This window comes from Protomyctophum bolini (assembly GCF_963924005.1).
Source record: "Protomyctophum bolini genome assembly, chromosome: 7".
Classification (NCBI taxonomy): Eukaryota; Metazoa; Chordata; class Actinopteri; order Myctophiformes; family Myctophidae; genus Protomyctophum; species Protomyctophum bolini.
This window is the reverse complement of record NC_137868.1, coordinates 8,257,884-8,270,212: the sequence shown is the minus strand read 5'-3', so window position 1 is coordinate 8,270,212 and position 12,329 is coordinate 8,257,884. Positions and strand designations below refer to the sequence as shown.

The window sequence follows — 12,329 nt, the reverse complement described above, 5'->3', positions numbered from 1 at the left end:
CCCTTGGCCCAGCCCAGCCACAGGCCTACTGTTTTCACTGCGTCTAGACACACATGCCAGTATTGATAAAACAAGAGTATGATGTGGTGGGCTGCTCAACAAGGAGGAAGTCGTGGAGTGAGACTTCCCCTCCTCCTTCACCATGCAATTCAATGGACTCAACGGCTGAAGTATGACAGAATGTTTTCAGGGTTATATAGGCTTTATGTGGAGAGGTTTTAGAGAGTGCAGTGGATTTCCTCTGTGTACCTTGGGTGTGCTGTACAGTATGTGTCTTTGTACTGTATATGCACTCTGTGTTCATTGAAACCCCCCCCCCCCGAAGGGTACATTTGATTACATTTGAGTTACAAATGGATACCTTTTTCACTGATTGTTTACCGTGCATGTGTTTATGTATATTGTCTTGTGTGCACGCGCACACCGTTGTAGACTTGTAGTTAGTGTGCATGCATGCAGCACCTACACTTCTCCCGTCTTTCTGTACAGGTGATTGCATTTCTAAACATTTGAGTGTTGTCTGCATTTCTAAACATGTGAGTGTTGTCTGCATGACTGTACGCATGTATATACATCTCTGCATGTGCAGTGCATGCGTGCGTGTGTTTATAAACACCGGAGCAGAGTAAAACACATGGCAGTGTTATGAGTCAGTCTCTCCCACAGCTGTTGGCCCGAAGTGCCCCTCAGCGTGGGTCAGCGTGGGACGCGCAGACACCTCATCATCAGAATGGGATGATAGCACGCTCTTTACATCTGCACTTTTCTGCTGACTCCTCTATATTTACTAGTAGTCTGTGGAATGGCGTTTGGTTTACTTTGCATGTTGTCGGTGTGCTGTTCCCACTTACTGTAAAAAGAATAGATGGATGTCTGTGATGTGGCAAAAGTTCTGGCCACGTCTTCTGGTCCTGGGAGATGAAGCTTTGTTTACCTTCAGGTGTTAAACAATACTCTTGCTTGTGAGGCATTCGTTTATGTTGCCGCAATGCCGACTATTTTCCATGACCACTGCGCTTCGTTTATTACAAACTTAACTACGTTAAGTGTCTTGGTCGACGCCCCAAATCACTGTAGCAAGTTAAACGAATGACACTCTGTACTGCATGCCGCCCATGTAACTGTATGGTCTGGAATCTGCCCATGTAATTGTAAGGTCTGTAAAGGGTTCCAATGGGTTGAAAAAGTCCCCGGGTTAATTTCCAGAAAGGCCTTCGTCAATCGTCGAGTTGCCTGCGTAGGTGCTGAAAATGGCGGATTGTTCCACCTTGAACATTCCCAGAAGTTTGCAACGCTATATGTCTGTATAATGTCCATGTAACTGTATCAGGCCTTCTGCTGCTGGGTGCAGCATGGTCAGAACATGTGGCAGTAATACAGTGCTGAGGGCAGGGCTGGGTGTTTGGTCAGGTGCAGAGAAGGGTCTGGTTAGAGGGTTGCTGCTCTCACATCGCCGACAAGATAAACCTTGGTCAGCTTCTGCAACCCGAGGCCATCCTCTGCTGTGGGTGACTTTCTCACGGTCTTCTTTACCTTGCAGCGTGTTTTAGATTTGCTGAGCCACGTTTCTTTTTTCAGCTTTAACTGCAGACTGGCAGACCTAGTAGTATATGCACCCATTTATAGAATATCATTACTTCATTGTTTAGAAGTTATAGCCTGTTACAATAAGTGGATTACTTTTTTTGTGGTAATTCACAGGCGTTTGGGGCTATCTGCAATTCACTTGCAAGAATGGTCTCGCAAACATTACTTGAGCTTAATTCTACTTTGGGTTTATACAGTACAGCACTGACAACAGGGAAAGGTCACAGACGCAGGTGTTATGTGTTTTAGGCCTACACATTATAGTGTATATACTTAATTATTCTTCATCCCCAGACCCTTATTAGTTTAGTTTGACCTTTTTTATAACGTTTTTCTGAAATTATGTGGACTCTCTATGAGCAGTTTCTAAACTCGTTGCTTGCCTATACATGTATGTACTGTACGTAATATAATACGGGAACTTCAACTGTCTATTACGATGGTGCTGATAAACCCAGTCCCAAACATAATATAGGCTAAATGAAAATAATTCACTAAAAATACTACAGTTGAATGAGATGTTGACTCCCCCACAACAAATATATCAGCCCATGAAGCCAAAAATTGCAACACTCAGTTCACACGGGTGTGATTTTTAAATAAACAAGAAGTTCTTAATTTGGTGGTGGTGCCGATTGTCTCCTTATTTCTTAATTGCTAATTGACCACCACCTGTTGATTGTTCTATTTACAGCCGTCAGCTGTGGGTTTTGTGTGTGTGCATGGTAATCACCGTAGTACAATACAGTACTAAAGCCACTAAGCATGGATCGAAATAGTGGAAATTAAATGGCCATTCAACCTAAATATGAGGCAAGATCTACTACTTTTTAGAATTTAGAAAAAAAAAATAATACTAGTGTCAGTGAGCCAGGAATGGAGAGAGACAAAGGAGAGGGGGGGGAGGATGACATGCATCAAAGCGCCCCCGGTCCAACTGCGGGTTTAGCCTTATTTTTATGGTATGCACTTTCACTCAGGTGAGCCCACAAGGGCATCCCAGACCTGCCACTTTTAAGTGAACAATTATTCCAAGAAGGTCATACCACCCAGCATTTCACTTCACTCGTATATCCCTCTGTAGGTTAAGTGCTCTGTGACAACGCGTATCGCTGCCAGGGAGAATCTCAATGCCAAACATTTGAGACCTTGCCTGTAGAAGGCCCTTTGTCTCTGTCTGTGATCTGTGACTGGGGTTCAGCGAGGCTGAATGGGGAGAAAACCTCCCTGTTGTGTCTGGTCTCCCTCAGTTGGAGGTCTTTTCTGCTTGAGTAGCGGGCACTTCCATTGGAAGCCCATACCCAGGGCACTTATACAGAGGAAAGAAAGACTGTGTCTGTTTCTCGAAGACGTTTTCTCTGGTGGTATGCAAATGGCACTCACCAGGAACGTTCATCCTTCATCTCGGCTCATCTGGAAATCACATGTCCCTGTGACATCATTTTAACATTCCTCTCGTGGTCATGGGCCATGGTAAAATGTGTAAGGGGTCTTACATTTTTGAGGCATATTTTATCTCGGTCTCTGAGAGTTTTACGGGACATTTACTTCACTTCAACTCCATTCGGGTTAGTTATTTGCTGATATTGTCAAGGGAGAGAGAACTGCAAAAGATTTAGTGATGGCTTTTCCTTTTTTCCTTTTTGAATGTAAGAAAACATAACAGAAGAATTGTGTGCAGTGCATGAAGACAGACTTCAGATAGAGTGGTCTTAATGCCGTGCTAAGTGGGCCACCCCTTAACGTGAAGAAATCCAAACCGTGGCATTAAGGAATTTAACTCTATACGGGGTCAGTTGTTATACTGTTAACTGTAACCAAGGGAGTGGTTTGTTGTCAGTCTCACTCTCTGCCTGTCTTGCCCTTTACAAGCCCGCTGTTTAGACAGAGCTATGTGTGGTTGCGACAGATGGAGATTACAAGGCTGGGGCAACAGCATGTTTAAGCTTCTGAACCTTTTAGACAGGGGAGGAAAAAAAAATCCCCAACAAACAAACCCTCCCTTTGATCTCTGTGGAAAAAAAGCACAAAAAAAAGGAACTTTATCAGTTTCAGAGGACTTTGACTTTGATCTCTACATGTTTGACCATCTGGTGAAACTAATTACCCGTTACCTTTATATGGTGCTTGGTTTTTGGGGTTGGGCATGGTGGCAGTGGTCCGAGGTGAAAGGGGGTGGCACTGCCCACTCCCAGCGGACAGATTACAGGTTTGGTCGCGTCCCACAGTGCTTCTGGAACATGGAGCTGCGGTCCAGCACACGTGTTGGCACAGGGCTCGGGCACTTCAGATGTGGTCCGCAGCATGTGGAAGCATTCTAGTGTGAAGCCTGCCCAGCCCAGCCTGTGGCTCCCAGGGGGACAGTCACAGTGAGAGAAAGCATTTTCGCCAGTTTATCATCGAAAACAGTGCAATGAACAAACGACAATGGGGAGTGTTTGCTGTGTGAACGTGCCAGACCGCATGTTTGTGTTTACGCACACGTGTGTGCAACCCTGGTCATATTTTGGGTGCATTATTTGTGTGATCTGATGTCACAGTTTGTTTTCAAGCAGAATATAAGCTGACAGCGTGAGTTTGTGTGACACATGTTCCATGTTTGGTCTATTAGATTAACACCAGCAGCCAGAAGGGAAGTTCTGTGTGTGCTCTGTGGCTTTCTCTATGACTGAATCTGAACCACAAGACCTACTTCCACAGCATCTTATCACCCATTCTCCCTTCTTCTATTTACCCTGGGCTATGTGAGGAGAATGGCTTTCATCAATGGCTGTTTAAGAAGGCTTTGCCCCGACGGACAAACAAAACATTAGGGCTGAGGGGTTGAGGGGATTAATGCCATGTCTGTGTATGCGCTGAGACCGGGGGGGGGGGGGGGGGGGGTGCTGAGCCAATATTCAAGTCACAAGTCAAAGAACTGCCAAAACTGGCATCACGAGTTCCCACGGTTCTGTTGCCAGGTTCTGCACCACCATTTTGCTTTAATCTTCCAATGCCATCAAAGCCCCGCTGTGGAAAGGCGGTCCGCTGCGCCTACCCGGTTGCCCAACCCTAACCCAAGCCAACCATCCGTGACCCCAATCAGAAAGTCACTTCACAGGCCAGTGTTTCCCCTCCGTCTCTGCCAAGCTCCATGCTCCATTGTCTGAGTCGTTAATTGGTCAGTTTTGGGCCGGGTTCCATTTCACATTATGACACTGGCGGTCTTTGAGGGCCCGCGGAGCCGTGTGGATAATTATTCTTAATGAGACCATGGGGCTCCATACTCACTCACAGAACCAGGCCGTGGTATATTAGGCACCTCTGACACAAGTTACAACAAGCCTTCACTGTGTGCATCTCACTAAAGATTTTTTTTTTTGTAAAGAAGAAGACAAAGAGAGCATTTTTTTGTGTGCAATGAGTGTGTTGGCATGTGTATAATAAATGTATGCGTTTGTGAGTGGTACACTGTCGGCCCTTTTATGTCATAGAAAGGCTGAGTGAACATGGCTGCTATTAAGCATGTGTCAGCGAATGCTGTATGCTAGCAACCTCCTCCGTGTACTACTGTGTGTGTGTGTGAGGGCTGGAGCTCGTTGTTACATATGTAGTCCCACATTAAACTCAGCTCGCATCATGTATTTTAAGGCTCCACTTTGCTCTGTCATATTCTTTTGGTCAGCTCAGGAAGAGCTGTATAATGGTCTAACTGCTGTCCCCAAACCTCTGAAGTGACACACACACACGCGCGTACGCATGCACGCACGCACAGTGCTGCTGTGTGATGTCAACCACACTGGCTCTCTAAAAAAATAGATTTTGGTTGTAATTCAGAGCTACAGTATAAGCTACTGTCTATTTGAGAGGCCTTTTAAGTACAGCCTCTGTCAGGCTTCATAAAGTCAAATGGACGCAAAAAAGGGGACCGGGTATACTTTAGTGGCTGAAAATTGAAATAACGACAGCCGACGTTCTTGTTTCAGCCATGCTCAAATGACTTCATAGGCTGGTATGAATCAAGTGTGTGTCAGTGTGTTCATTGTATTTAAACAGACCTGTTGATGTGACCCCGTAGACGATGACCACAGCACAAACATTTTAAGGAAATGTGCTGCCAACGCAAAAATGACACGTTTTGAATCCCTTGCCCTGCGAGGAGATTGAATGTCGCTCGTCTTAACCTTCACTGAGCAAACCAACTTGGTGCTTTGAAGATGTAAATCTGACGAGATTGTTTTTTTTCCCCAACCAAGGTTCATGTTTTAGCACGTTATTAGAGAAAGTAAAGGGTGAGTGTTTTTCATTTGCTGCTTTCTTTTATTTTCGTGTTTTTGGCTAGTTTTGACAGGGGGAGGCGGGTGCATTCGAACAAGTGGCTCGAATGCCCCCACCCCCCTGTCAAAAATAGCTACAAACGCTAAAAATACCTTTTACTTTCTCTAATAACAACCTAAAACATGAACCTTGGTTGAAAATAAAAATAGTTGCCCTTTAAACCGCCTAGAAATATATCTTTCTCAGTTGGTGACACAGACTCTCTCTGACATCACAATAACACCACTTCTTCTCCTCTGACAGATGTCTGTCTTCTTGACTTGGCGGAGGAAGCAGGAGGTTCACAGGTCTGAGCGTTCAAGGTTGCAACCCTGACACTAAACGTGTGTGTTTATCAATAGGGGGGTCAGCGGTGCGAGAGGAAGAAGGCAAAAGAGGTCAAGGGTTGCCAGTGAAACGGGTAATGACAGGGTTGGTCACAGGTGTGAGAGTTTTACGCGTCTATATGTTTCTGTGGCTGCGTGGGCGTTGTCTGAAGACGTTCAGAGAGCGGTATGTCACACTAGAGTGTGAGCTACCAGTGGCCTCTCACAGACACAGATGAGCCAGGCAGGGTTAATCTGCGAACCCTGGCTACTGTCCGAGCAAACAGCCCCAGAAGGACACAGAACAGAGAGAGGGCATGTTTAACGGACCATAACTCATCTTCCTGGAATGTTTGAATAGAATGGGTCGATGAATGTTTTCCTGATTACTGGACTCGACTGCCACTAGACAAAGTTCAGAGTGTTCACAGCGTGCCTAGCCAGTGATGGTATATATCAAGAGGCTGTCAAATGTTCCATGGAGACGTCTAGGTGGTGCACGGGCAAAGTTCCTGCCCACCACTGACTGTGGTTGTCTGTTACTAGAGTCACCGAGTAGCTAGTGATTCCTATACAGGTTGTTCAGAGCACCTGTTCAGAAGGGAGTGGAACTGGGACCTATAATATAATATAATATAATATTATAGGTCATAGCAGTGGGCGTGGTTTTCTGGCACCACTGGAAAATCTGCCATTCATTTTTCCCATAGAGAAGATTTACAAAAAATATTTATATCAATTATTTTAAGCCTATAGAATCAAGCCATCCAGGATCCTCGTGAATCATGATCATTAAAACCTTTGATGTTGTGAAAGAAAAGCTAAACAAAGCAAAGCAACATTTGATGTATTTACCTCGTGTTTTCCTTGCTTACTGTATAAGTCGCTCTGAATTAAGAGCGTCTGCTAAAATGCCTAAACTGTACTGTAATAGTCCGTCTAAATGCTTCACTCAACTCAATACTGATGACAGTCTCATACTTGTCATTGTTAAAACTTGCTAACTAACAATTATTGCATAACCAATCCAAAGTCTTTAGGACAGTCTTTCATGTTGAGACGCACGCACGCACGCACGCACGCACGCACGCACGCACGCACGCACGCACGCACGCACGCACGCACACACACACACACACACACACACACACACACACACACACACACACACACACACACACACACACACACATCCTAACTGGGCCCAGTTAGGAGCCAGTTAGGGCCGGGGCCTTCATTTCCAGGCCTGTTGAGAACTCTACTCTCTTATCTCTTCCTCTCTCTATATACTGTATCTCTTGTAGAGCTGTTATCATGTTGTCATGTGGGAAGCTAACGGTGGCTCATGGTGTGCTCTCTGCAGGGCATGGCCTTCTCCCTGGAGGAGCGTCTTCAGCTGGGCATCCACGGCCTGCTGCCTCCCTGCTTCCTCAGCCAGGATGTCCAGCTGCTCCGCGTAATCAAGAACTACGAGATGAAGAAAGACGACCTTGACAGGTGAGAGACTCGCATAGACAGAGACGACGCTTGTGAGCCGGCTCTCACACACATGCACGCACACACACGCTCGCACACACGCACGCGCTCGCACACACACACACACACACACACACACACACACACACACACACACACACACACACACACACACACACACACACACACACACACACACACAGATGTGCATACCACTCACTACCTCCTCCTGGTGTAGTGAGTCACTGAACATTCTTGTTGTCAGCCTTTTTTCTTCCTTGCTCCAAATCAGCAGTCCTTCTAGAGTAGGTCAGTGCTGCGTTTGGACGTCTGAGGGGATCCCCTGCCTCTGCTGAGAGGGAGGGGGAGAGAAAGACCCTTAACGGGGATCATCGTCATACATCTGGAAGCCTTCAAAAGAGGAGAGTGAGATTACGGATCACACCTCTGAGATCTCTGTTCTTCTATACTAACACCTTACTGTTTACTGAACAAAGCTCTGCTGCTCCATTCCTCCTTCTACGTCTCTCTCTCTCTCTCTCTCTCTCTCTCTCTCTCTCTCTCTCTCTCTCTCTCTCTCTCTCTCTGTGTGTTTCTCCATCTCCTCCCTGTTCCCCTCTGGCTTCCTGGTGGGTTTTGACAACTTCCACAGGGACCAAATGAATTTCATTTATTTTTGCATGCTTTATTACAATCCTAGGAGTTTTCTGGGGTGTACCGCCACATGCTAACATTTGAGCTTGGGCTCTTTGATGAATTGCTCCATCATCATAGATACATACCACATGCTTGTAGTTGGGTTTGAACTGAAATCATAATAGTTTACTGTTCTGGATTATGTTGAGTGCTCCAGTTGTTTTTATGGGTGTTTGAATTGCCAATTTGCAATCTGTCAGTCAGCCATTTCCATCTGCTGACTCCTAATGCCAAAGATTAGGGAGTTTTGATTTGCGATTGTGATTGTTGAGACAGGACTTCAACGTCAACGAGAGCTATCGATCTACTTAATATCAGTCTGATTTTCCATTGGAGTGAGGCGCGTAGCAACAGCATAGCGTCAGTGTCTAAAAACAGTCATTATGTGTCATTGCCATTCCCATGCCCTGTCAATGTCACTGACCAATCTGTCTCCTAGGTCCTGTCTGTGTGCCTTCCAGCCATGGGCTGAGGTCCAGTGGATTAGGGAGTACTATTTGCCTGTCATTGCTCAAGTCTTTGTTTACATACCCCGAGTAGAGCCATCTTTGGACTTAATGTTAGACTTTTATTTATTACCCTTCTTCAACCATGCACATGAACCATAGTGTTAGGTACACTACATTTACTACCTATTACACGGTTGGTTGCTAGTAACTTACTACCTATTCTGGGCCTTTTGTCATAATAGGCTAATATTCGCTGAAAACCTGCGAACATCTGGTAAAAAAAATAGCCGATATCCAAGCTCCATAAGCTTGCATTGTGAGCCTGTAGAGAAAGAAAGGACGGTGGCCAAGTTTAGATGCCCTGGGGGAACGGGGTCTACAAAGTAGGCTTTAAGTGTTTAAAAGAGTTACTCATTTCTAACATACCGTTCTGTTCCAGCCAGGAGTTCTTTGGACCACTGCTTCCCAAACGTGAGGTTCTAGGGAACCGCAGGAATCCCTCCTTGAGGGGCTTCCATCCAGAGAGTACACAGCTAAATGACTTCTAGAACTGGTTCCGTTTTAGATACTTGGAACCTTGGCGGTGCTTTCACTGAACCGGCAACCTTTTTTTTCTTTCAAAATTCCAAACTCAACTTTTTGGGTTCTGAACCAATTCATTTTCAGTGGAAACACTCTGAACTGGTTCAACATTAGGTGGGAAGGAACTGTTACAACGTTGCTACAGTCTTATCAGTGCTCATTCATTTTACAGTGTAGATTTGGGTCCCAGAGGTCCAATAAAATGGGGGTCTGTGGCCTCCTAATGCTTTCCTAACCAGGGGTCCTTGAAATTAAAAAGGTTGAGAGTCACTGGATACAAATCTCATAGTTGGCGTTCCTGCTGTCATTTCCTATAGGTCCTCGTATAGATGGAAGGTAAAAAAAAAACCAACATATGAATTCCTTCTGGAAAATACGTCAGGCTGTACGTTGCCCTCTGTTGAAACGCACTGTTAGTCGCTGCTCTTCTTCTAATGCATTCCTCATGCTTCTAAAAAAGGATGACATTGTGGCAAAGTGAGCAGTAGCAGGCCTTCTGACTTCAAACATTTTAGGAATTAAAAATGATCGATTGAGCAATGTACCGACAGCGAGTCCTGCATGTTGTCAGCGGAGGAAATGGTTGTTCAAAAATGTTGCCAACTAAAACATTGTATGAAACTGTACAACTAAAGTGAAACATGCTCAAAGGGGTTGATAGAGAGCTATGCTTCCAGTACAGTGATGTGCTTAGAAGGAATTAAGGAGCGTGAAAGACCTGTAAGAGACGGATCCTCCTGGGTAATTGGGCCATTCATCAAGGCCTGTCAGACGGCCGGGCCTTGATTAATTAGAACCAAGAACCAAAACAGTGTCTTGCGGTTCTTGTTGGAACGGGATTCATGTTAACTTGATTGGTCCAGCTTCAAATGTGTCAATACTATAAACTTATGTTCACACTCCCATACATAGCATGATACTTCTGTCATATCCCGATATTTAGGTGAAGTGTAGCGAGGAGTGGCTACTTGGGCTGTAGTTTGTACACCAACATTGTGTGTCATTTCCGTGAGTCTCTCTGTCTGACTGGACTAGAATCTTGTGTGACTAGCGAGACTCCTGTAGGAGTCACTGACGACGGAGAGCTCCATCGTTTTGTGTTTTTTGCGGTTGTAGATGAGTTAAAGTCCCTTATTGCGATGTTGCCTCCACTGTTGCAAGAGACAAATGTGCTGCGCTATTGTATAGGCTAGGGCGAGGGTGAATTCAAAGTCATACGATTTGTCACACACGTTACTGCAGTGAAATTTGTTCTCCGCATTTGACCCATCTCTTGGAGCAGTGAGCCGCAGCCAAGGAACGGTGAGCTGCAGCCGCGCCGCGCTCGGGAATCATTTGATTAGTAGATTTGCATCCATACGATGCTGTTGAACCTGAGGGGCGGGGGGGGGGGGGGGGAGTTTTTGTTTTGTTTGCTGGAGCTCTCCCAACCAAGCTGGAGGCACCATAGAGGAATCCAACCTCATTCACACATCACCATTGTGTTGGGCAGGAACCTTAAGTTACCCCGGCGCCACATGAATGCCCTGAGAGAGAATCTTTTGAAGACATTTAGGCAGTGTTACTGAGAGAAATGTCATTACATTTTTAATTTCAAATGAAATATCATGTTTTCATTAGTCGTACTGTACAGTACGTAGGCCTACAATGCAGTCAAATGTAATACCAATTGGGCCATAGCGTTAACTTCCAGGCACAGCAGCAGGGACCACCCAAAAACATTTGCGGCGTGCGCTTCTCGCCGCAAATGCTATGGGCTATGCCCCGGACCTTGTCAACTCCTAGATCCGCCCCTGCTGTGAAAAAAGATTGTGCTCATAAAAAACAATGTGCTAAGACTATGATTTCAGGAGGTTTGATTTTACAGGGCTGTGGGGAGCGTGAAAGGGCTTAAATTGGTAATGGCAAGTGAAGTCACGAAAATGCCCTAACGAATTGATTTGGAAAGAGAGACAGTGGACTTGATAGAGGAAAAATATTCTGTTCCCACAGAGAGCTTATAAGTAGAGTTCCATATGCTTGTTAACAATTCTAGCTCTTGTGTCTTAAGTGACTTGTTTTCTTTTCTCCTTGACAGAAGTTTGTGTGCATGTGCGCAGCTGTTTGTTATACCTTATGCTTGCCAGGTCCCCATTGTATAAGGAACAGCACTGTAGCATAGCAGTCTTGTTGATAGATGCTTACTCCAGAAATTTATGGATTTGACTAGATCTTAGTGGAAAAAAAAGTGGAAAAATAAATCTGCACAGTGCACACCAGTACTTCCAAATGTGCTCCCAAATGCAAATTTATTTCGGTACCAATGTCAAATTGCGTTTGCGGATTTCTTATTCTTATACACCGTCTGACTGTTTTGACCCAACATCCAGCCTATAGTAGGCCTGGGATGGGCGTGTCTTTTGGCTGTTTATCAGCTTCTCTCTCATTTTGACTATAGATCTTAACCACTTAGACTACTTACTGTAGTTGACTGGGGTCTCCCAAAGCTCTATACTTGGTCTTCTCCTTGTTTCCCTCTAATCTACACCAAACCTATAGCCAGCTCACGTATGCCCCAAAATAGGGACGCTATAGGGTTCCATGTGGCTAGTTTCTTAGAGGTGGTCACAGAAACGCAAACATACTGAAGTAGCGATATGTGGCCATCGTTGTGGCCGTCGCAATATATTGCCCATGGGACAAGCTGATTTGGATGTCTGGTAGGAAAACAGTTAATTTCAACAGGGAGCGTCAACATCATGTATGCTGCAGCCTATCCTATGGGAAAAGGGCAATGCATGCTTTTCATCTTCTCAACAAGAGGACCCTTATTCTCCTGCTTTCATGGAAAGATCTCTTGATTAGCCATAGAGCCCTTCTTGGTGTGGTCTGGTTAATTTGGGTCATAATGTAAACCTTTGGGCCTTCTGTCACCGAG

The 12,329-nt window shown here is 45.2% G+C and overlaps 1 protein-coding gene across 1 annotated transcript in view; it reads left to right on the top strand.

The window, feature by feature from the left end:
• me1 (malic enzyme 1, NADP(+)-dependent, cytosolic) overlaps positions 1 to 12,329 on the top strand; it is a 99,848-nt gene that overhangs the window by 21,271 nt on the left and 66,248 nt on the right. Inside the window, exon 3 of the mRNA XM_080768057.1 lies at positions 7,573 to 7,706. Within this exon, the coding sequence (XP_080624183.1) occupies positions 7,573 to 7,706 (134 nt within the window). The remainder of the gene's footprint in view (positions 1 to 7,572; positions 7,707 to 12,329) is intronic.